The sequence below is a fragment of the Sander lucioperca genome, chromosome 7, assembly GCF_008315115.2.
Source record: "Sander lucioperca isolate FBNREF2018 chromosome 7, SLUC_FBN_1.2, whole genome shotgun sequence".
Classification (NCBI taxonomy): Eukaryota; Metazoa; Chordata; class Actinopteri; order Perciformes; family Percidae; genus Sander; species Sander lucioperca.
In genome coordinates, this window is record NC_050179.1 from 40,765,188 (window position 1) to 40,790,187 (window position 25,000).

At 40.4% G+C, this 25,000-nt stretch overlaps 1 protein-coding gene across 4 annotated transcripts in view; it reads right to left on the reverse strand.

Moving 5' to 3' along the window:
* Window positions 1-25,000, reverse strand: part of kiaa0513 (KIAA0513 ortholog) — a 36,234-nt gene that overhangs the window by 9,169 nt on the left and 2,065 nt on the right. For 3 of the 4 annotated variants that reach the window (XR_004897835.1, XR_004102606.2, XM_031285467.2), the window contains exons 2-10: window positions 13,174-13,739; window positions 9,439-9,538; window positions 9,023-9,096; window positions 8,465-8,535; window positions 5,552-5,759; window positions 5,416-5,456; window positions 5,209-5,281; window positions 3,973-4,050; window positions 3,539-3,568 (exon numbers count right to left, since the gene is read on the reverse strand). Coding sequence is in view for 1 of the 4 variants with exons in the window: in XM_031285467.2 (XP_031141327.1) it covers window positions 3,539-3,568; window positions 3,973-4,050; window positions 5,209-5,281; window positions 5,416-5,456; window positions 5,552-5,759; window positions 8,465-8,535; window positions 9,023-9,096; window positions 9,439-9,538; window positions 13,174-13,574 (1,076 nt within the window). In the remaining 3 variants the exon portion in view is untranslated. The remainder of the gene's footprint in view (window positions 1-3,538; window positions 3,569-3,972; window positions 4,051-5,208; window positions 5,282-5,415; window positions 5,457-5,551; window positions 5,760-8,464; window positions 8,536-9,022; window positions 9,097-9,438; window positions 9,539-13,173; window positions 13,740-25,000) is intronic. The other variant, XR_004897834.1, reaches the window with a different exon arrangement.

Below are 25,000 nucleotides of genomic sequence, written 5' to 3' on the forward strand. Positions count from 1 at the left end.
GGCCAGGGGTGGGTGTCATGCTGACTCTTCACAGCGATACCACAGACATTCATTTTTAAACTGGTGGATAATGGAATCTTCAACTTTTCAGAAGTCTGTGAGCTTTTAAGATTAAAAACCGCTCTATTATTATTCACATTAAAAATTAAATCCATGACATCCATCCCTGTAACTGCTCATTTTGTAATGGGATGCAAAAACTGAGATTCCATTACACATAAAACAAAAAGAACCACATTAACCAGCCACCAGCAAAAGAATAAAACAACAAAGGATTCGTTCACAATAATGTATTTTGGGTTGTCTTTGTAAAGCTGCGGAATGGACAGAGTCCAAAACTAATTTCCCTTTGGGGACAATAAAGTATATCTTATCTTATCTTAGATTTGCACTGTGTATAGCCTAACCGTAAAAACCTGAACATTTTTTCCATGCATGAATTGACCAACACTACTAAGGCCATGAGGCTTGTCAAAATAAACTGGGTAAAGAGAGGATGTTGCTTTACTGTTTCCTACTTTACTATTTTCATTTTTGCCACATATTACTAAGGACAGGTCAGACGTGACTGAAGAAGTTTTCTTCGTCCTGAACATTAACACAATGCTACTGCAGACAAAACAGTTTAAAAGAAACACATATTCATGACAGTAATAACTATAGTATATTTGGTAAGGTATTGGCAGGAATAAATAAGAACACATGTTCAAATGGCATGTGCAGCATATCCCTGCAATCCATCCACAGTGGAAACATAGAAGCAAAGCTAGTAAAAAAAAAAAAAAAAAAAAAAAAGAGTCAGCAAAGGGAACATGCAGATGGGGGGAGAGAGAGAGGCAGAGAAGACTTCAGATTGCTCTAAATAGAAATACCATCCCAGACATTATACAAGGTCTCTTAACACATTCAAGATATTAACAGTGGATGTGATGCTTTTACTCATCAAAGATAGGCACACAAATATTTTTGATAGCAGCATCATAGAATACCTAGGTGAATCACATCACTTATTAATAGAAAAGTTGAGTAGAGCCGTGCCGTGCCGTGCCGTGCCATGCAGTGGAAATGCGGCATTAGACAACCACAACGACATGCCAGAAGAAGCCAAATAAAGAAGGATGAAAAAAGCACAGACATATCATAACAGAAACCAGTGAATACCTCATATAAACAGGGCTGGGTACCGAATTCTTTTTAGGCACCGACCGAATTGACGCTTAAGTATCGAAAAATGTCATTCAATACGCAATTTCAATACCTAAGGAGTAAATCTCATCAGCACCAGTGAGCCAATAAACACGCAGCATGCTTCTACCAAGATCTACTCATGTCTGTGATTGGCTGTCTAATGTTACAGTCGTAGAGACACGCAGGAGAAACTCTACATTACACAGAGACGGCTCACGTAGAAGGAGCTGAAAGATAAATAAAAAGATTTGTGCCATAATGTGTAATGTTGTAATTTCTTTTTGTTTTAAAAAATTGGTTTAAAAAAAAGTATCGTTTAGGAACTGGTATATGGTATACTTTTTTTTTTTAACAATACCCAGCCCTACATATAAAGCTAAACAGCAAAATAGGGTACACTTTTGAAAAAACAACTATTATTCAAATACAGTGATCACACAGTAATCCAATTCTAATTACAAGCAAACCACTTCCCATTTATAATTCTAGTGATGTGGACATCATTGGCCCTGCTGTGATTAAGCAGATTATATCTGTTATTCTTACACAACACAGTTTCACACTAGACTCCTGTCATCCAGTCTGGGGAGACTGTCCTATCACTGTTCACTGGAGCGCACCGCACAAACTGCAAATCAGACCCCAGGCGACTCCCAGACCTTCACCACAGGGCTAAACACCAAGCTGCTTCTGTCATCTATTACATTCATTCTAGATGTAGAATTCTGAACTTTTTTTTTTAACACTAGAACTCCATGGCATTTGTGTTTATTATATAGTTATTCTGTACAGTAGTATTTATTTGTAGTTAGGGCAGTATTTATGAGCCAGTGGAACAAAATTCCGTTCATATGTGCACTCGAATGACAATAAAACATATCTATCCATCCATCCATCCATCCATCCATCCATCCATCCATCTACTAAAAAACAGTGGGCTGGGATTGCCTCCACAGCTCTCTCACTGACTGTTCCCCAATATGTGAAATACCTACTTTTTTTCACGGCCACACGCACGAACATGCAGGTGCGGCCGGACCGGCTATCAAAACAAAGAACCAACACCGATCTCTGCTCAGGACACTATTCCTCCACTATCGCAAATACTGTATGTGTTTGCTGCTATATTAATCTTCTGAATATTGAGTACAGCCCCTTTAAATGATTAATCAATGGTTGAATTTTACTTTTTTATTTTTTATTTTGATATTGTGTTTGAATTTCATTTTGTTATCACATTTATTGTATTCCGACTCGCAATACCTTTGTGTCCTGCTTTAACATTTACAGTTTCCATTATGTAAACGCTTGAATTTACATTTACATAAGAAAACAGTTACGTTTAAATTCGCCGTTTCTCAACTAAACACATTGTGTGTATCCTTGATGCCCAATAAATGTTTCAATTTAATTTCCTTGCTCATTTACAACGTAGACTCTTGACTTCATACACACCACAAACCATCACCATGTCTTCTAAGCCTGCTGGCTAGTTAGCCCTCAAAGTCAAAGCTACTGGTTTTGGCTAGGTGTGTACATTCTGAGCTCTTCATGTTCAGACTATGACCAAAAAGGGAAGAGCTAAATACACAAAATATTCTTTATATATATATATATATATATATATATATATATATGACAACACACATAAATCAACATTAGTGTAAATGTGCCAGTGTTAGCCAGCTGTTTAAACCAGAGCAGCAGGAAACAACCAATGCATTTCTTATCACCAGACAGAACCACACCATAACTCGTTTTAGCTAGCTCTCCCTCCCCTTCACATTTAGCCAATATTTCAAAACAACCGCTACAATGGGCCTCCAGATGGTACCAGATGCTGTTTCTACAGGCAGGGTTTCCCCCAGTGTATTGCAAGCCTGGCAGCCAACCAGGCTTAAGTTTCCCCCCACCAGGCCTAGGCCACTGGGAGTTATTCATGTATTTTTAAGATGCATTTTAAACTACAGTTACAGTGGGGCGGCTCGATTGGAAACTTAGACGTAGTCATATTTTTAGCTATCAGCACTGACTTAATGTAGGGCCCTATGGCCAATAGCTTTTTTTAAATCCTGAATTTCGCGATTCCCTCCATGATTCTGTTATTTCAGAAACTATTGGGCTCTACATTAATCAGTCTGTGACTGGTCCGAACGGGGCTCTCATCAAAAAAAGACACTTGCCACCGGGCTGAACAACTTTTCTGGGGGAAACACTGACAAGATTTGTGATACAATTGCATAGCCTGTGCCCTTCTGCACCTCTCTGCCTGGATTCAAATGTAATTTTTCCCTTAGTTAGACTAGGTTTTTTTTCTTCTTTAGGGCAGTGGACAAATAGAAGGACAGACCTCTCGTCTTTCTCTTCATCCTGCGTTCCCCTGCTCGGCAGCAAGGCACAAGGAGACAAAGGGTTAAAGTCAACATGCAGAAGGAGGGAGAACAACAGCTAGTACACAGGAAGAGAAGAGAAGAGAAGAGAAGAGAAGAGAAGAGAAGAGAAGAGAAGAGAAGAGAAGAGAAGGTGTGGGGCATCAGGAGATTATCAGCAGTAGTGGTTTAGCCTGAAGCATTTGTCTCTTTGCTAAAGCCATCACTACAGGATCTCTCTATATCAAATTTGATCCGACAGATACAGTGACACTGGAACAAAAACACAGAACAACAAGACACTTGTGTTTTAAAAGATACTTTTTTACCCCACAATCCATACAACATTGTAATAAATGTGTATTAATACATATTTGATATTTATCTATCCGTTTCGATTCCCATCCAGACTCACCTCGTGGTTGGTGATCTTTTTGTCCTCTCACAATGGACGGCATCAAAAAACGCAGCGTTCCAAAATCTTAGAGTATGCCTGGCAGAGAGAAGGAATAACATATTATAGTAACACACATCTGGTTAACCCGGCCACATCCAATTTCTCCAGGCAAAACATGAAGGCAGATGGCAGACTAAGCTGCAATATGATTCATACTATAATGCTTTGATGCGTGCTTAATGTGGCCAGTCATTTCTATAACATCTAATCAAATCACACTCTACTTCAGTGGTTCCCAACATGAGGGTCAGGATGTCCTTAGATAAATCTGAGGGGCCACAACATGACTTAAAGTGGTAAGAAAGAGAAATATATTTCTGTTGCACAGATTTCTCTTAAATTCTTACATTTTATCTTGAGAAATACTTGACATTTTTAGCCCCCTATATTTAAGTGCCCTAAAAACTCAAAAAAGAAGGAAAAAAAATTACTAAAGTCTACACTTTGATGAGGGATCGAGTAGGCACTAATTAGTTTTAAGGGGTCGCTAAAAACGACTGCTCTAGTTAAAGTAGTACACTGAATAGCAATTACCGGTACACTGGATTCCAATAATGACACAGAGTTATGGCAAAACAAACATGTCAAAAAGTATCAAGGTGTCCATAGAAACTTCTCAAACCACTCCTGCAGCATAAAGCCCAGTTCAGACCAAAGATTCGTGATGAGATGAATTGAAACTTGCAACTTCTTGCAACGAGCCGGTCTCCAGCGTTGTGAAAGCTGCCAGTTCACACCAATGAGACGAGACGGTGGATCATCTCCGTAACAACGCCTCTTTGCACTTCCATTCTTACTCCTGACTTCCAGGCTTTTTTTGTAGCTGGATATATCATTTGTTTTGTATAAATATGAATGTGGATAATGTTAGTGATATTGAGATGCTTGCTACAGTTACACTTCTAGTGATGAATCGGCGAAAACATTATTTCTCTGATTCATGGCTGTATTTTTACAGTGGCGTTACCTGACCAAACAAAATGCAAAGTTACAGTAGCAACTCGCTGGTTAACATAGTGAAGTATTCAGCTTCTCCCATCACTCTCATTTCCAGCATAATAATAATAATAATAATAATAATAATAATAATAATAATATGTTGCACAACATAATGGGCTTGTGATTCAGGACAGTACACGGTGAAGCTCAGAGCTCCTGTACCTGTTCTACGTGGCCAGAGTTTCCTCAACTTACCAGATGGGTTGCTGCTTCAGGTGGGTGTACAGGTACACCTTCTCTCCTTTCTTTTCCTCTGGAGCCTCAGACACTGGGATGGAAGAGAACACATGACAGGCACTTGTTCAACTCAATTTATTTCTAACTCACATTTGGAAACATAACAGAGAAGTTTAGCAGGTGACAAAAAAAGCTGTTTTTGCTGTAAGTTTTGGTACATCATACCTGGTGATTTGGGCTTTGTCTCAACTGGGCTTTCCTCATCCCTAGAAATGAGAATGTGGTAGGAAAAAGAGAAAAGAATATAAACTATATACGACAGTGTTACTAAAAAAAATTCAAAGGAGATGTATCTGCTCACTCAGTCTTGGGAGCCATTGAGCCCCTTAGTTTGCTCTCTAGGCCTCCAAAGAAGCCCTTGACGTCAGTTTTAGATGTGGTTTTGAGGAGGCGCTCAGCGGCATCCTTCTTCACAGACAACCAGGAGTTGGCCTTGTTGATGTACGAGTCCAGACCAGCTGGAGGACCGCCACGATCCAGCAGCTCCGAGGGAGATGGCTGGGACTTCCCTGAGCAAGACAAGAGCAGAGAGGTCAAAGTCATGGCATCATTGAAACCTTTTTTTTTTACTACATGTTTTAAAGCCCCACAAGGCAAATGTGTTTAAACATCAAGCTGTCTTTTTAATTCGATGTCCCTGTGGTGTCCTTGGTCTAAGGCATCACAGATGTCAGCCTGACAAACAGCGTACACCAGGGGTCTTCAACGGTTTTTAGGCCAAGGACCCCTTAACTGAGAGAGACGGATCAGGGACCCCCTACTACATATGTTGTATAAAATTAAGTCGCATATAAAACCGGGCCTACAATAATGTGTGGGCGGCCTAAAGCCTTTATATATACACACACACCTTTGTTTGAATAGAATACTAAGCTATTCAAATAATGTTTGTTGGCATGATTTTATAAATCATGTGTTAATGTTAAACATACATGTGGCCCAGTGAATCCTTAGGATGAACTGCATCTGTGGGTGGCTACCTTAGTGACCTGCCTTAACTAAGGACTAGACTTGACATAACCTGTGACTTGATTTGATGATTTAAAGTCACATGTCTCAAGTCCACATCTCTGGTACAAATTGTACAGTTGACAGACATCACCTTACAACACTTACCAAAAGCTACATGTTGTTTTAGCCTCTGAGGGAAGGTAATCACAGGTGTTCATATTCTGAGACACCATGTGGCATTTAGAAAAAATTTGCCTCAGTGAGCTAGAAATGAAAACAATTAGTCCATCAGCTTTGGATGAATCAATTAGACTTCTAGCCGTGCAAGACAAATAACTGTAAACATGCACACATTACTCTTCCTTTGGATCAGGTATGTTTTATTTGTAGTTTGTGGTTTGCAAGCAGACCTTTTATAGCCATTTGCCACTGTGCAAAATTGCCTATAGTGCAGGTTTACTCTGTGTTGGAAAAAAAAAAAAATGATAGCAGACGGATGTTGAAGCAATGTACTGTGCGACTAATCACTCAAAGCTTCCTGCTTGCACAAACACTACCGTCATGCAACTGCACAAAGCCATTGCACATGTGTTTGTGGTGTTGCTGCAGAAGAAACCACAGGGCCAACCTGTGGTGGTGACACTCTGAATCACCTCTGATGACAGATATGTATCTGTTTTTCTTTTGCTGTGTAACTCTTTTTTTTCCCGCAATGACGAGCTCTGGCTGCCCTTTAAACAGTCTTGTATAAAGTACTTGAAAGCAATACTGAGTAAAAGTACAAGTATCTTACCAGAAAATGACTTTGGTAGAAGTTAAAGTCTCCTTTTAGAATATTACTTCAGTAAAAGTCTTAAAGTATCTGATATTTACTGTACTTAAGTATCAAAAGTAATTTATGATATTAAATGTACTTAGTAAAAATAAAAAAAACAACTTTGATTATGAACTTTATTGTGGCTTCCTCATAGTGAAGCATAATATTCAGGGTTTCCACACCTTCTTCAAGTCTGATAAACAATAAAAAAAAAAAAAAAACAGAACCAGAATTTTATTTTTGTAAGAAAGAGTCTTTTACTCCAACGTACGAAAACATTTCTTGCAAGTAACGAGTAACGAAGACGCTTAGGGGAAATGTAGTGGAATTAAAATATAAATTTTATTTAGGATATGTAGTGGAGTAAAAGTAAAAGTTACCAGAAATATAAATAATGAAGTAAAGTACAGATACGTGAAAATTCTACTTAAATACAGTAACAAAGTATTTGTACTCGGTTACATTACAACATTGCCTTTAAATGTGTCTAATGGAAGGCTCATCCTTGCTGTGTTTATGTTAAAACAGCAGCAACTCTGATAGTTTGAAAAGAAAAGTCCCTCTAAGGGCCCTGACACACCAGGGAGACCATAAGCCATCGGTCAGCGTTGGGCCGACAATGAGAGGCCTAGTTTTTGCGGTGTGTCCCGCCACGGTGTATCCCACTGCTAGTCGAACCTTGTTGTCTTTTTTTCGGCCGATTCGACATGTTGAATGAAAGTCTGAGCTGTCAGTCAGAGGAATCACTTTTAATTATGGATGTAAGAAGGAATCAGTATATGAGAAGAAAAACAGAAGTGAGGAAAGCAAGCAAACATTAAGAGGGCACACACAGAAGGCTCTTCTCGTTTTTTTTATCTTCATTTCATCTGATCATTTCAATACACAATAGGGCTGTCAAAACTGGCCTAAAATGATGTTCGAACTTTTAAAAAAACACTTTTAACTATTCAAATATCTATTGTTGGACATTATGTCCCTAAGAGGGCAAACATACATAATAACTTGTATAGGGATATTTATTTTAACCTAAGTATGTCTTTTTTGTAGCATTTCTACATAACTACACATTACAAAACAAACAAATAAAATAATGTCCTATACCGTAAAACTTAATTTCTCTCCCTCTCTTTCTCTTCACCGTGTTGGGAACTGAGCCCCCTAGCAAGCTAGCTAGCTAACTAGCCAACCGTCTGGCCGGCCACTACATTAGTTAAATTTGACGACTTAATGTTTCATTCACACACTCTTGTCACAGCGTAGGAAAGCAAATTGCTATTGCCAGATAAGTGACAACTTTGTTCGGCTCATTTTCTGTAACCAGTGTAGCATGAAAGCAGGTTGGTTGGAATTAGCAAGCTAGCTAACTAGCCAGCCAGCTGCAGCGTGACAAACAGATACAGATACAGAGCTTAAAGACGACAGAGAGATTGAATGAGACCTTACCACTGTAGTAGTATGTGAAGCACATAGTCATGAGGTTTTTGGCTGGGCTGTAGTCATCCATCTGATAACATCTGTGAACACAGCATTTCTTTAGAGATGATCCTGTCATGTCCTCAAAGTTAGAATTCATGTAATTTACTGGAACTTTTTCACTAAAAGGACAAGTAGGTGATATATGTTTTCTTATTGTCAGCAAATCCTATGAAAAGACACAACCCACAATGAGTTTATCCTACTAATAAGTGTTGTCGGTGTTTCCAAAGCCTAATGCATTATCTTCCTCTGTGCCACAGAGCTCAATTGTTGTCCAAAAACTATTAAAAAGGCATAAAGAGCCACAATGTTGCACTGGGTGACATGTTCCTTCATTACCATGGAACCCACACACACACTGTAGTTAATCCCACATACACCGTCCTGCTGCCTGTATTTTCATGGACAAAGCTGACATTAACAACTTTATAAATGATCACTGGCCTTATCCTTCACAGTCAAACAGGATTAGACAATTACAGTATGTTGGTGTCAACAGACATACTACATACAGTATAGACTCACTCAAACAGTACAACTGCAAAAGACTGCACCAGTCTGTAGAAGGTGGCTTCACTCACACATTTAGAGTGGCAGCGCTGTGAAAACAGTACGACACAGAGTTAGAAACTTGTTCAGGAAATCTTAGTGTAAAGACCTCAACAACTATCACTTAAGTTACACAAAAAAGCTTCATAGATTCCAAAAAATTATTGAGGGCTCCACCACTACTTGTTTTTTTAAATATTTGGGTTTGATTTCCTGCATTCATGTAGGCATTTTTTCACTCAAATGTGTGACTAAATTTATGTATGTAGGGGTCCAACAAGAACCTGTAATTCCTTGGCCAATGCATTTGGAATATTGCAGTTATTTTTTTCCTTAAAAAGGTCTTGTATGACATCTGACTCGTTACCATTTCATCATTTACCCATATTCACCTGTGCGCTGACGTATTTGGCAAACCACTCCCTGCCTTTGCCAGTCTCTCCACTGCACAGCTCTCCAAAACGAGCCTTCTCTTCCTGGTCAAAGTCCTCCCTGTGAAAACATGGTCCAATAACTCATTACAGCACTAATGCATAGACACAAAGCTTCACAGCTGGTTTTTATTAACTTAATGATGTATCAGACTGATTTTACTATTCAGAGAAATTACTGTGTTCCATTGAGAGTCTGACACAGAAAATGTCTCTGTATCTGACAGCTAAACAGAACTAATCAACAGAAACAATTCCAACATGCATCATTAAGCTGTTTCTAAAGTTTGGATTGATAGAAAATGGTCAAAAATGATAAGACAGATCTACGTACAAGACTTGACTTCTGAACAATAATGAAGAAAAACACACAAAATTTAGCTGTATTTAATTTATTATATAATATTAATATGCTGTATTGTTACCAATTTCAAGATGTATGCAACTCAGCATTGTTTCCATTTCACCAAGATGAACTCAAGCACCAAGCTGTTAATCTAGGAGACTTTAAAAAGTAGTAGTTCAACATTTTTTGAAGAGTTTTGCCGAGAGGTAGATGATTTTTTCTAGTATTTGTGGTAAGCTAACCGGCGGCTGGTGGTAGCTTTATGTTTAGAATACATTACAGACATGACAGAAGCATCAATCTCCTCATTTCACTCTCAATAAGAAGCACACTTTCAATAATGTCAAACTATTCCTTTAAAGACACACATTGAACATTTTCTCCACAGAGTAATGAACTGAAGAACCAAACTGGTGAGCTAGAAGTTACAGTGTAATGCCACTTTGTAAATAAATTGTAAAGGATGGATGAGTCATTCCACACATCCTCCCCCAACATCTATTGCTGCTATGCAAAGCAAAGGAAAAGCAAATGTACAAAGCTGGGGAGGGTAACAATGGGTTTTTTTCTGGCCCCACTGACACATATCCTTTTTCACCATTACTATGTTGTGCATTTATGGGTATGTGTATTGATTTGATGTGTATATTTATCTATTGATTTGTATGTGCTTTTGTTTCCACTGTCACAGCACTTTGTAAACTATTGTTTTTAAAAAGGTGCTATACAAGTGGAAATGTACGTTTTTCAGTAGTAGTCAGGCAAGCTTTGTACTACTGAACTACAAAGTCACACAGTGGTGAACAGCATCACAAAAACAACAACATAGGAAGGGCTAGAGATGATTAGGAATCTACTAACAAGGTCCTGTCATAAAGGATGACTAGACTGTCCCAAAGAAGGTAAAAAAAGCGTAGGTCATCACAAGGAGACTGCAGACTTGGAATTCTCATAGCAAGAAGTTAATTATTTCGGACAAGATGGATTATCTGTAGGCCACCAGATGGCAAATTACCCGACAGAGATACAGTACTCAGCACGGTCACAAATGATCGGGCCTGCAGCAAAAATGCCAGAAAAAGTTCAATAAATATCTGTGAAATGAAATACAAAGGTACCCTGATATTTAGAAGCGCCCTTTAAACATTTCACCCTGCTCACATTTGATTTCTTGTCAAATATTCATGCGTCGGTTGGACTGCTGTCCCCCATGGGCTTCTGCTGGTGAGTCATAGGAATCTCTGACCGGGTGAAGGTTTTCAAGTTATTTCGGGTGACAAACATGGAGCAGTGTTGATCTGAATACAAGTGAATAGACAGCCTAAAGCAGGAGAAATTGCTGGCAACACACAGTCAGGAAGTGGTGACAAAACAAATCACTCCATCAACAAACTAGAATTGCCGCCTTGCATTTGTATGCCTCCGCTAACTGGTGCAGTAGTTGCAGTTTACGTCCATGTCTGTCCAGACTTACATAATATACTGTATGTAGTGACGACTTTGAAGGAATTTAATAAATTAAGTGTTTATTAAGTGTATTTTTTTTGGCCAAATGTGGATCCTTTACACACATCTTCAACCAAGCAGCACAGAAGATCTATAAATCACAGTTTCATGGTGGTCATCCAAGATTAGTGTCATGGAATCAGTATCCGACCACAATCTACCCTTCTGTTCCTGAGTTATAGAATAGTACAGTTAGAAAACACACTTTTGCAGAACATTATGATGTCACAGTAAAGTTGACCTTTGACCTTTTGGATTTTAAATGTTATCACTTCATTGTTTCATCCTATTAGATATTTGTGTAACATGTTGTCACAATTTAGCGTAGAAATTCTTGAGTTGTGGCCAAAAAACGCTTGTGACCATTGTGCCAAATTTGAAGCAATTTCCTCCAGGGTTTTCTGAGATATGATATTCACAAGAATGGGACAGACAGAAGGACGGACCGGAGGACGGGGCGGACAACCTAAAAACATCATGCCTCTGGCTACGTCTGTCGCCGTCGCAGAGGCATAACAAAATTAAACAACCGAAACTGGAAGAAGATGAGGAGGGTGAGGACAGAAAAGTTTCAAGAAGGCCTGCTGTTAGTTACCGAATAATGGGAAAGTGTAAGAAATACACAGTTGTGCACTGTTCTGTGCTAAGGAGCTACCATTAAGGTTATTGATGCCAGAGGGTTCAACACGTTGTCTGAGAGTCACATAGCTGAGACCCTCAGGTCCATCTAGCACTCTCTGAGATGAGCTGATGTAGCTGGGGGGCACCTTCAGCCTTCAGCCCTTCCCCAGCACCCATAATATGGTGGCTGCCATCCAGCCACACAACGGGTCTCTTTATTGTACTGTACATTCACCAATGCCGGGCACATTTCTGATCTACATTTCAATGACCTGCACATTTCAGTATAAATCTGAATCTGAAAGCAAAACAAAACGCCAGGATTTGAAGCAAAGTGTGACCTCTTCCTGCAGCTCTCCCTCTCCCTTCTCTGTCGCACGGGCATATGCATGTGCAGAACAGCCAATAGTGTCTCTCTCTGTCTGTCTGTCTCTCTCTCTCTCTCTCAAATGACCTGTAATTGGCTCAATCAGTCTCACGTCACGGGCTAGATTATCTAAAGCTTAAAAACAGAACCAAGGGAAGATGCAGAAGTCTAGTTTTTGAAAGATTATTATGGAATTTTTGCCCAATGACGCCAAAAAAATCTACCACAGCCTTAAAAGAGTACTTGAACACTGTCAGACCATAGACTGTATATAAAGATGGACGACGTGTCTTTACTTCCTCCTGTGTATAAAAGTGAAGCCAAAATATCGCACATACTGGTGCTGCCATCTTGTAATTTTGGAGCCAGAGTCTGAGCAGTAAAGATTGGGCAGTGGAGCCATACACCTGCCCGACTAATCGCCAGTCAATCACAGCTGTCAATCATGACGTTTCACCCCGTTTTTATAGCATCAAATAACTAGTAAGATTCAAACGTATCAGAAAAATGAACACAGCGAGATAAGAACTACCTAAAATGATAAAAATCATCTTTGGGAAAAATGTACTTGATGTGTACTTTTTTAGTTTGTCCCATCAGCTTACATGGAGGGGGGATTAATGACCTATACTGCAGCCAACCCCTAGGGGGTGATCCACATGTGTTGGCTTTACTTATACACTCTATGCATCAACCCCTGTGTCCGACTTAGAATTAAGTTTTTTTTTATGTATTTCTTTAAGTATCTAACTCGATGCAGCAGAACCAAATATGCTGAAGGGATTTAACTGATATAATGTTTCTTTGAAGTACACATACAGTGCATATATTTTTAAGAAAAAACGTTCTTCCTTACTTTCCGTGAAACACCTTCTCCACATAAGCCTTCATGAAGTGCCTCCTCTCCACCGTCTCAGAGTCAGCGTCTTCTCCACTGAGAGCAGACGAAGATGACGACCTCCTCAGCTCCCACGTACGAGAGGGCGGGTCCATGTCGTTCTCGCTGTCTGCCGACTCTGTAGCATCGCTGTCATTGTCTCCTTCCTCTTGGTGGTGTTGGTGGTGGTGGTGAGTGCTGGGCTTATTTGGCGCTATGGGCTCTGGCACTAAGGGCTGCTGGTGGACTCCCATGGAAGGGACCTGCTCTGGTGAGAAAATGTCTGAATGGCCTTGGTGTTGGCCTCCATCTTTGCTTAGAACTGTGGCCTCTGAGGGCAGGTCAAAGTCTATTAGGTTGTCCACTGCTACGCACTCCATGTTGGCAATAAGCTCTGCAATAGTGTTTTTAGAATGAACTATTCGGTGCTCTGCAGGAACATGAGAGTGGTCGCAGATGTAGGTGCTAGTTGGAAGTTTTGAGTTTGCAGACCCTCCCAACCCCTGAGGGTGTCGACATCAAGTGAACTCACAAACCCAATGCATCTGTGAATAAAGGAAGGAGATAATTAGCATTGTGATCATCTTTTACATTCAAAATGTACTAGGCAACCTTATAGACCTAATGGCGGTGAGAGATAAGACTAAGAGCCTTTTCAAACCTGAAAGTCCGGGCTGCTTGGGTGGTTCACCTGGTTGAGTGCGCCCAGATAAAGAGGCTTAGTCCTCGGCGCAACGGCTGCGGGTTCAACTCCGACTAGCCGGCCCTTTGCTGCATGTCATTCCCCCTCTCTCTCTCCCCTTTTAAGTCTAAGCTGTGCTGTCGAAAAATAAAGGCCTAAAATGCCCAAAAAATAATCTAAATAAATAAAATAAAAATAAAACTGAAAGTCAGAACCAAGGTCTGGTACAAGTTGGTTATACACTGCAGTTATGCAAGCGCAATAAAGAACTATACCTGGCATAACTACATCCTGCGGTCATCACATCAGTGAGCCACGTCTCCTGATGATACTTACTTACATATTCAGCTGACTGCTGCTCTCCCCGTGCTACCGCAGCTCTTTTTGTTTTGTTGCATTGTTGAGAAGCAAGACACGGGAACTTTACTTGGGTTTTGAGGAGCTGCAGCATTTATTCTGAGACAAACAAAACCCACACAGGACATTCACTACCACTTAACAAGTAAACTGGTCATTTATTTGCTGCTCTGATAGCCGACAGCTGTCTGCTCTGAACGCATTCACCGTCTCTCTTATCACGTACACACTAAGCACTGAGCTATAAAAAGCTAAAAAAAAAAAAAAGAATGCTTTCACACTAGAAACGAACCGGACCATGATTCACTTTGACCCGGCCTGAGACTACCTCTTTTGGTCAGACCAAATTTGGCTGTTTGGTCCATACCATGGTCCGGGGGAGGTTTCACACCTGTAATTTTGTTTTGGATCAAACTGAAAAGGCCGAAAGTTCAAGTTCAAACAAGGTAGGTGTGAAAGCCCCCTCATGGTGTATGTCCATTGTCAGCGTCATTTCCACGCTTCCCATTCATTTCTATGGGAGCGGCCGTGCAATGCATTTTGGTAGCGTCGTGGGGACTTTGGAGAAGCAGGGCTTCAAGTTGCCCGCTCCTCATTTGCATGCAAGTTAAATCCAGCCACCTTTATGCAAATTAGGAGCGGCCGGCTCGGCTCGATGCCTCTAAAAAGCTGACAAAAATCTTTCAAACTGACCTTTGTCGATCTGAAATGAAGACAGATTCAGCAACTGCATGGCCTATTTCTCTCTTAAAATGTTTTCAGAAACACGTTTCGGTGAACTATTTTCATTAACATGAAAGATTGTATTCCAAACGAGCCGCCATTATGGTCGGTTTTGAAATCAACAGGTGGACCGGGACCCCTAGGGGGTCCTCAGAGTTACTGCAGAGGGTGCCACCAAATTCTTCTTTTGAAAGTTTTTTAAGAACATTTTAAATGTCTTAACATGAATCCAACATATTATTAGCAAATATAATGATAGGCTGACTGGCCTATAGTCAAGGTAGTCACTAAGATAGCCACCCACAGATAGAGTTCATCCCAAATGATTCACTGTGCCAAATGTATGTTTAACATTAAAACATGATTTATAAAATAATGCCAACAATTATTATTTTAATAGCATAGTATTCTATGCACTAAGGAAAGGAATAAAGGCTTTAGGCCACCCTACATGTTATTGTAGGTCCAGTTTTATATGCAACAACAATATGTAGTAGGGGGTCCCTGGTCAGTATCTCTTCCAGTTAAAGGGTCCTTGGCTTAAAAAACGTTGAAGACCCCTGCCTTAAAGGATTAAAGAGCTGTTATTTCAGTAAATTGACTTTAAACAACCTGTACAGCTTTGTTTATCTCATTGACACTTTGTGGAAAACGACAGCCTCATTCTTAATCCGGCCTACATAAAGGCTCTGACTAGCCTCAAACAGCCAGCCCGGCAACAAGAACAATCCCAGACTAGAACTGCAAAAAGGACTCTATTCACGGATTTGTCACTAGGCAGAATTTTATTTTTAATTAGCCGGCATCAATTCTGATAATCGATTAATTGTTTAAGTTATTTTTCAAGTCAAAATGTCACATACTTGTTCCAGCTTCTTAAATGTTAGAATTTCTATTTTTCTTTGGCTTAAAATGGAATATCTTCAGTTTTGGGATTGTTGGTCGGACAAAACAAGAGATTTGGTGACATCATCATCGGCTCTTGGAAGTTGTGATGATCATTTTATAGACCGAACCTGATCAATCATCTCATTGAAAAAAATCAATCCATAATAATAATAATAATAATAATAATAATAATAATAAGCAGACTGATCGATAATTAAAACAGCCAATAACAAACGTTTAAGTACCAAAACAGATGTTATTGTTTCGTTACTTGTATCTGAATTTGAAAAGCATACAATAGCCAATAATACAGCAACAAGTTTGGGCAATGTACTCTTTATTTAAATGGGTTAGGTGTAATATAAGGTTTCCTGTTGTTGCTGATCAATGATCAGCTATAAAGAATGTTAGCTGAGCAGAGCAGGTTTTGTGGTCTGACAAAAAAAATAACTTCCTCTTAGGATACTTTTGTGTGTCCTTGGATCAGAGGTTGGTAGAAAGACACCTTAAGCAGCTCCATTGATTTCTTACAATAAGTTATAGGACTACTGCAGATCAGTTTCCAGTTCACAGAGGAAAATGCAGAAAGGAAAAAAGAGGGAGCATTTTGAAGTGAACAGAACACATCCCAGATTTCATTTGATCACATAAGGAGACTCTGCAGCGGCTCAGTTACTGAGTACAGGATTTTGCAGTTCCACATTGTGATTTAGGCTCATAACATGGGCAATATGTATATAGATCATCCCCAGTGTAGCTTTGAACCTGTAAATTGTTTGCTTGTGTTTATGAAATTTTAAATGACTAATGAAGCTTGCTAGTTCCTTTTTATTCCTATATATCATGCAGATAGCAGGAAGTTGATGGAAAACCACAAAGACAGGAAACTCAAATCTTAAACTTCGTATCTGGTCTGTCAAACTATTTCCCACAATCAGAAACTGTCTGCTGCACTTCTGTCCATATATTGTGTCACAGCACTGTACTCAACATTGGTCTGATTCTAGATAAATTATCCAGACATAGCACAGTCTCATACTGCAGACTCCCACACAGGGCTTGCCAAGAACATTTAGGCCAGCCCCCGTCCTTCATTCACACACATCCTGCACTCTGTCCTTGAGCTAATCTGCTGTAGCCCCTTTGGTCCTCCGCCTGAACACACACACACACACACACACACACACACACACACACACACACACACACACACACACACACACACACACACACACACACACACACACACACACACACACACACACACACACACACACACACACACACACACACACACACACACACACCCACACACACCCCCCTGGGGGCTACTGTATGTTTGGGTGACACAAGACTCACACAGACATATACACACACGTACGCACACTAGGGGTGGGAAAAATAATCGATTCTTAGATGCATCGCGATTCTAGAACGATTTGATTATCAATTCTGATAAGTTAATAATCAGACAATCAGATAATCTCCAGACAAGTACAAATCGGAAAACAGAGTGACTGAAAGAGGACGGGATAATGGACAACAACTTACAGTTTAGGCAAGAGTGCAGAAAAAAAACACACAAAAATGGCCAAAAGGAAAAAAACATTACATTTTGTATATATACACATGATCTAATAAGACATACATAAAATAATTAGGCAAAACACATCTAGGCTGTTCATCTACTTTATCACATGACATGTGACCACCTCATGTTTCATGTTCTAAGAAGCCAATTCTCCACCTTTAAACACGACTGAGCCTCTGACCTGGAGGATTACTGGGAGAGAAGGGGACTTCCACAAGCATGTTTAAGGCTTCAGCATGGAATGACTACAAAACAAAAACCTCAGTAAAACATTTCATTAAAACTTGTGTGTGACAAATACTGTATATGTCAAAATCTAAGCTTTGTCTAGGAAGTGATTAGCAAACTGAGTAGCAAACTCAGATTTATATGTATATTCTAAAAAAATAAATGCATGGAAATGTACATAAAAAAAAAAGATTTGCAGCGAGATGCATCGATAATCGGTTTAGAATCAAATCGTTGGCCTCTGAATCGGAATCGAATCGTGAGGTGCCAAGAGATTCCCACCCCTAACACACGCACACACAGCATGAGGGCAGAGATAAACACACACTTATGCACATAAGCACACAAACATGTATATATAACATGTAAAAATGTCAAAATGAAGACATGATGTAAGCAAATTATCTCATTGCATCTTTTTAAGTTTAACATAAACAACTATCAGCCTATATCTAGGGTTAGGCTGTGCAGTCTGTCTTAAATCCTAAAATGTCTGGTCACCTCACAACGGTGTCATTCTGGAGGAAATGGTATGTAGGCTTCTTCAGCTACAACAGTCAGGCTTTAGACCTGCTCATTGTAACTGCTGCAACTACTGTTGCTAATGACATTGTTACCTCCCTTAATGAAAAGCAACATTATGCTGCACTGTTTGTAGATCTGGCCAAAGCTTTTGATAGTAAAAAGCTGCTTTTCATCGGTTTTGATGATTCTGCTTACAACTAGTTCAAAGCCTATCTTTCTGGTAGAGTTGTTGCTGCTGGCTTTACATCAAGTCTCCAGGTGGTTGATAAAGGTGTCCCACAAAGATCCATATTAGGGCCTCTGTTATTTACTCATACTTATTTATTTTCCAACTAAACATTGCAATGTTCGTATTTATGCTCATACCTCTGGATCTCTTTTATTTTAAATGCCCAGAAAACATTTTTTCACATAGCATCTTACCTACATGAACACACTATTTTCTAAGTTAGAACAGTTTTTTTTAAATGTAACATAAGAGATTTCCAGTGTTGGGCCGTAGCAGTGCTACAAGTAGGGGCGCTACTAGATTAACTACATTTGCCTGTAGCATTGCTGTTTGAAAAAGCTTTTCAGTAGCTTAGCTTTATTTTTGATCAGGTAGTGTGGTAGAATCCACACAAGCTACATTTTCCCGAGCATTTCTGAAGCTCAAGCGCAGCAGAGCTGTACGAAGTCTCTATACAAAATGAATAACTACCATACTTTGGTGGTTAGTTTAAAATGTATGTAGATATAGCTACAGAGTGGGCCTAATAAAAGTATTACTTTTTAAACTGCCAATCATATAGATAAATAGATAGAGTACCTAATTATCCCATAGGGATTACAACAGCCACTTGACTTACATTTAAAATCCAAAAACAAGAGTTTGAGTTTCTCAAAATTAACAATGAGCAATTGGATGCACCATAAATTAACAAGATGCACCTGAAGGCACCATGGAGTCCCGTCGGAGCCCACGTGCTTTACCGTTCATCGTTTTTTTACATAACTCACGGGGAAGGCAAAATGTTGCCTCACCGGTGACTTCAGGGAAGAAGGAGGATTTTCCAGTTGTGTTGTTTTATCTCCGACTCCGGCAGTAGCCATGGTGTCTAGAAAAGTCAAGCTGCAGGCTGCAGGTAAGCTAACGTTACCCTGTGTCTTTAGCTGCATGCTACCTGTGGTAAGCTAGTGTGGGGCTAGGCGGGGTGGAGAGAGAAAGACATACTGGGGGAATCGCACATTTCTGCTTTTGATTTCGATAGTTGAAATTGAAAGCTAATTTCGATCTATTTTCGATTTATCTTGACACTCCTAGGTTTTAACACTAAACTGGGGAAGACTGGTTTTTGGCCACTATGCACCTTACTACTGGAAAGAACTGCAAAACAAAAAACTCAGGACTTTAAAAAAATGTGTGTTTGTGTGTGTGATGTTATGTGTAATTTGTTCTCAGGTCTCTCTTCTATCATCTTGATCTCAATAAGGCGTCCTGAATAGATAAAGCCTAACTTTCATGTTAAAGAGGCAAAGTGAGATCTCAGTTCAACAGTCTTACTGGCGATACTGGAAGTGTGAATTTGATGCCTGTCACATTAATCCTCCCATCTTTAATCTGGAGGCCTGAGCCTAGCTGAGCAGGCTGCAGAGCCCCTTAGTAAGTCATGATTCCCTGCTGAGGATGGATGGCAGAGGTACAATCACCTGCCGGCCAGTGACGCCGTTTGGTGTGATTAATGTGTCCTGTCCTCCTGTCCTGCCACGGCCGCAGCAAATGCACACACACACACACACACACACACACACACACACACACACACACACACACACACACACACACACACACACACACACACACACACACACACACACACACACACACACACACACACACACACACACACACACACACACAGGCACAAAAACACGGGACTCAGTAAATCAGCGTTCCTTCACACAGACCGCAAAGGCTGCAGTATTTCTGCTTCTATGAGCAAGAAGGGGAGCTCCCACTAAACACCCCTCCTCCAACACATATACACAAACACACAGTGACAACCCAAACCCACACAAACACAGAGTATACTATCATAAGAGTATACTGAAAAGATACTGAAAAGCTTGAGTGATTTGGTGGAGAGGATCTCTGCTTGTTGCTATCAGCTTCACAAGACCCGTCCTACGCTCTTTTCTCATCTTCAGTATGCTGCACTTAGCATGATTCACACATGGAAGCCAGCGCTGTTATGCAACGTGCCCCTGTGCCTCTCCCACCCCCAGGAAATATTATTCACCACACTTTTCCGCAAAAACATCAGTTGAGCAAGATATGAGCGAGGCACTGTCACCCTCAACGCTCTATCTCTATTACTCCGGCTTAATGAGCCACATGCGGCAAATACAAAATAATAAATCAGCTTTTCTTTCGTGTCAGATACAGTATTATAGAATATCAATTCAGCATGACGACATGGTGCTTTCAAAGTCCCCTTCTCAGGCCACTAGTCCATTAACCAAAGTGCCCTCTCAAGCATTCCTGAACAAAGCTCAGCCTGATGGAGGTGGGAACTTAAATCCAACTTGGGACTTCCCTGACCCACAATTCTTTAATTTCCTTGTGTGATTTGAGAGGGTAAGTTGCTCAGTATCCCCATTATTGTGTCTACTGGGATGTCGGAGTCACCAAAACAAAAGCAGTGAGTACATTCTTTGTCTTGCCACTTTTGATACTTTGGATCATTATGCTCTACTGCTGGAAACAAGCCAAGTCCTCCTCTTAACAACGTGTGATTTTAACCTTCTCTTTCATGTAAGTGATTTTAAGGTTATTATAATCCCATTCCACACTGTCTGACAGTATTATAAATATATTCTCTAAACCCTTTTTCAACTCTTACTCCCTTACTCTTACTCTCTTACTTCTTACGTGTCATTTTATACACAAAATTCACGAAGTTCAGCCTGACATATGTGGCGTCTTTGGAAACTTTAGAATCTCCATTTGATTTCAAAATAAAGTTCTGTGGTTTTGAACACTGGCTAAACAGCACGCCGATGACTGACACATCAGCAGGTCAGACTTGTGTAAGGGGTTTTAAGAACATGTCAATAGCATGTTGAAAAGTACTCAGTACAAACAAAGTCCTGGATTAAATGTAGTTTTGTTTTCATGAAATGTCTTGTTTCGCCTTCATCTTTAAAATACATTAGCCAAAGAGGGACATACCTCCGCCTTTCGCGCTTTTACACTCAGTGGCAGCGTGACGAATGCCAGCCGGGAGATTACTCGCGACTGCCGGCAGATTTGAAAGCCTGTTGAAGATGGAGGATCACACCTATTCTCGAGGACCTGTAACGGAGTCATCAAGGAAGTTAAAAAGAGAATTAAAACGACAACGCGACAGGCAAAGCAACAACACCAAAGTTAATATTTTCCAAGCTGGAAAGAGCTCATAAGGAGTTGCCTGCTTTCTTCTCGACAGGTAATTCTGCCTATTTGTGTAAATTCAAAGTTTTATAGTTGCCTGGCTAACTATAGCATGGTTGTGCATAACGTCGTGATTTCCCTGGCAGACAACTCACGTCAGACTAGCTACAGCTAGAACAGCTGCCAAACGATGGAGATACTAAGAGCTCATTTCGGTTTCTTTGACATTGTTCATACTGCTCAGAGAAATATATTAAAAAACACAAACCTCCGTTGCTTCTCTCCTTTGTCTTTGAAGGGCTTCCACTCTCTCCTCGTCATCTTTGGAGAGTGTCTCTTTAGTTTTTCTTCCACTGCCACCGGCTCTGTCTTTTGGTTTTTCTTAACCTTTACCTCTTCCTTTAGCTTTCCCTCGCACCTCCGTCGCATCAACTGATCTCTGACTCTGCTCACGGAGAAAAATATGTAGCTTACGCTGTAAACATTGCCTTACACTATTAATCTTGTACAATATACAGAACGGACCAAGTCACGCTGGACGTGGTGTTCGTAAAGTTGCTGTTAACTTTGATTTTCAACCGGTACTTGAACCCCGATCTCTTGGGTGAAAGTCAGATGTTTGTTTGACCCATCCCACATCCCGACCTGCCTCCCAATGAGGGGCCTGGCAGTCTTAAGGCCCGGACACACAGAGCCGATAATTGGCCGTCTGACAGTCTGGGAGGTCAGTGACTCGAGTCTGTTCGGTGTGTTCGTGCTGTCGTCCGTCCGAGGGGCCGTCATCCTAAATTTTAGCTGATTTGACATGTATAATTGGCGGAGCGAGCACTGCCGGCATTCAGACTCAAATGACCCCTCTGATTGGTGGAGAGCTAACCAGGAAACGGGGAGCGGAATGAGCGTGACTAGAGTCTCTCAAAATCCGATGAAAATCTTTTAAACTGACCTTTGTTGATCTGAAATGAAGACAGATTCAGCAACAGCACGGCCTATTTCTCTCTTCAAATGTTTTCAGAAACACGTTTTGGTGAACTATTGTCATACAATATGAGATCATATTCTGAACGAGCCGCCATGACAGTCTGTCTTTGAATTTCTGGAGAAACCAGACCCACGTGACAAGTTCGTCCAATCAGCTGCCGGTTTTCATTTTTGGGCGACAACACAGATTAGCGCCGCCTGCTGTTATGGAGATGTATTACGTCTCGTCTCTTCGGTGTGTTCTGAGAAACTTTTTTGACCAACTTAGGGAGACTGATCAGTCCGACTGCCTTTTCTGCCGACGGTCGGCCGTCTGGTTGGTGTGTAAGCAGCTTTATACTTTGTCACCTTACTTCCTGCTTTGCTCCTGTCATAACTACGACGGCCACTAGAGGGCGCCGTCACTAGAAATGTAAAGCTGCGTCTTAATTGCTGGTTGAATAAACAACCTATGGGAGCGTTTTTCTGGGGAGGACAGTCTACTGTCACACTGTGGCTTACTGGGATCTTGACAAGTCAGAACGGAGCCAGTGTTAATTATTATTAGTGAGACCTGTGCTTTTCCTACTATGACAAGTCAAAAGGTCTGTGTGCAGCATTATGTTGAGATCTGAGAACTTGGGGACATTGCTACAACACAGTCCAAGGCAAGTACCATGAGCAGTTAAGAATTTGGAGAAAAAACAAACAAAATTGTTGAGTTGTTCTGTAAACTGATGTTGTTTTTCAAAAGACGTTGGGTAACCATTGTATGACAGTTCAGCTCTCTTTAAGTTTGTCTCCCCTGGGGGTTTGTTCACAATTTGTCTTATCACATAACTGCACGTTTCTTGCCCCGCTGGACTTTTTTTCTTTTTTTTTTTGCAATGTCAAGTCACCATGTTACCAGGGCTCTGCAATTAACTTGTTGAGTATAATAAGCCACAAATGATGGCCAAAGCTATTCAAATTAGACCAAGTTTGTAATAAACCAGAATGATCCTTTAGGGCCAGTGCTTGAGTACATGTACCAAGTTATTTTCCACCACAGCCCTAAACCAACTATGAGTATCAGGCTCCAAACTGATAGTGGGATGGCAGTCCTCCAGCTGAGGAGCATCAGACTTGTTACAGGCAGCAGGGAGTGAAGTGTTCTAGGTGCAGGAACGTTGGCCACAGCCACTTCTAGAAGAGCTTTTCTAGTGGACCTAAACGAGACTGGACTCTATCAGAAAAAACAGTTTGCCTAGGTTTTGTCTCAACATTGAGCGTCAAACACGTCATTTTCTGCATTCTGGTGAATTTTTATGCAACAATTTGTGCCTTTTCTGCATCAACTTATGGTTCAATGTATTTAATTATTATTATTATTTTGAATAATTCTCCCGTATTGTTCAAAACTTAACATATTCAAAACATCACATGTGAGAAAGAACAGAGATATGCGCTGCAAGGTAAAGACAGTACCGTTTCTTTTTACCTCTTTTGGGGGTTGTCTTTCATATTTTTTAAATCTACCCCTTCTAAATATTGGGGTTATAGGGTTAGGGTTACAATGTGTTTTATGGAACAAGATATCTTTATAATTGTACATTTAAAGCTCAGTTTGAGTACACAGCAGCACAACAGTGCCAGAGGGCGATGGCTGAACTGCACGGCCACACATCACATGCTACAATAGGTGTGTGACAAGCAGAAGTGGCTGATGGCAGATAAGTTAGGTGTAGAATCTCAGCTGAGGTTGGCCAGGGAAAAGAGGAGGACTGCACTTGCAGATGTAATCTGTTCATCCCCAGCAACACTCTCAACACAACAACACTAAATCGGTTTTCAGAAGACAAGACAGAAAAACAGTAGCACTTTACCCCATCATCCTGTCAGTAAACATGAAAGCAATGCACTCACAGAGTATGGTGAACCTTAGCGCTGCATCTACCATTAACAAAAAAGAAATTACAACATTACGGTATCATTTTCTTTATTTTTCAGTTCCTTTAGACTTATGTGACACACACTGTAGTCAATCCTCTCAAAATACAACACCACACGTCTCTGTGTGTAACATAGTGTTCTTCCTGCATGCCTCTGCGACGTGTAGACAGCCAATCACCAGCATTATCAGATCTTGGTGGAAGCATGCTGCATGCTGATTGGCTCACTGTTGCTGATGAGATTAATTCTTTAGGTATTGATATTTTGGTATTGAATGACAAGGCATTTTTCGATACTCAATACTATGGAGGAAATTTGGTTTGTGCCTAAAAAGTCGAAGTTCGGTACCTAAACCTAACCAATCCAAACAACGAAGGCAATAAGTACTAGCCAATCAGAGGCAGAGTAGGGCAGGACATTCCTTTTCCATCCTAGGAAACGCATATTCACAAGCTGCTTGGCTTGATTCAAGGCTTGAAACTCTTTATATTTGCAGTTTCTTAAACGT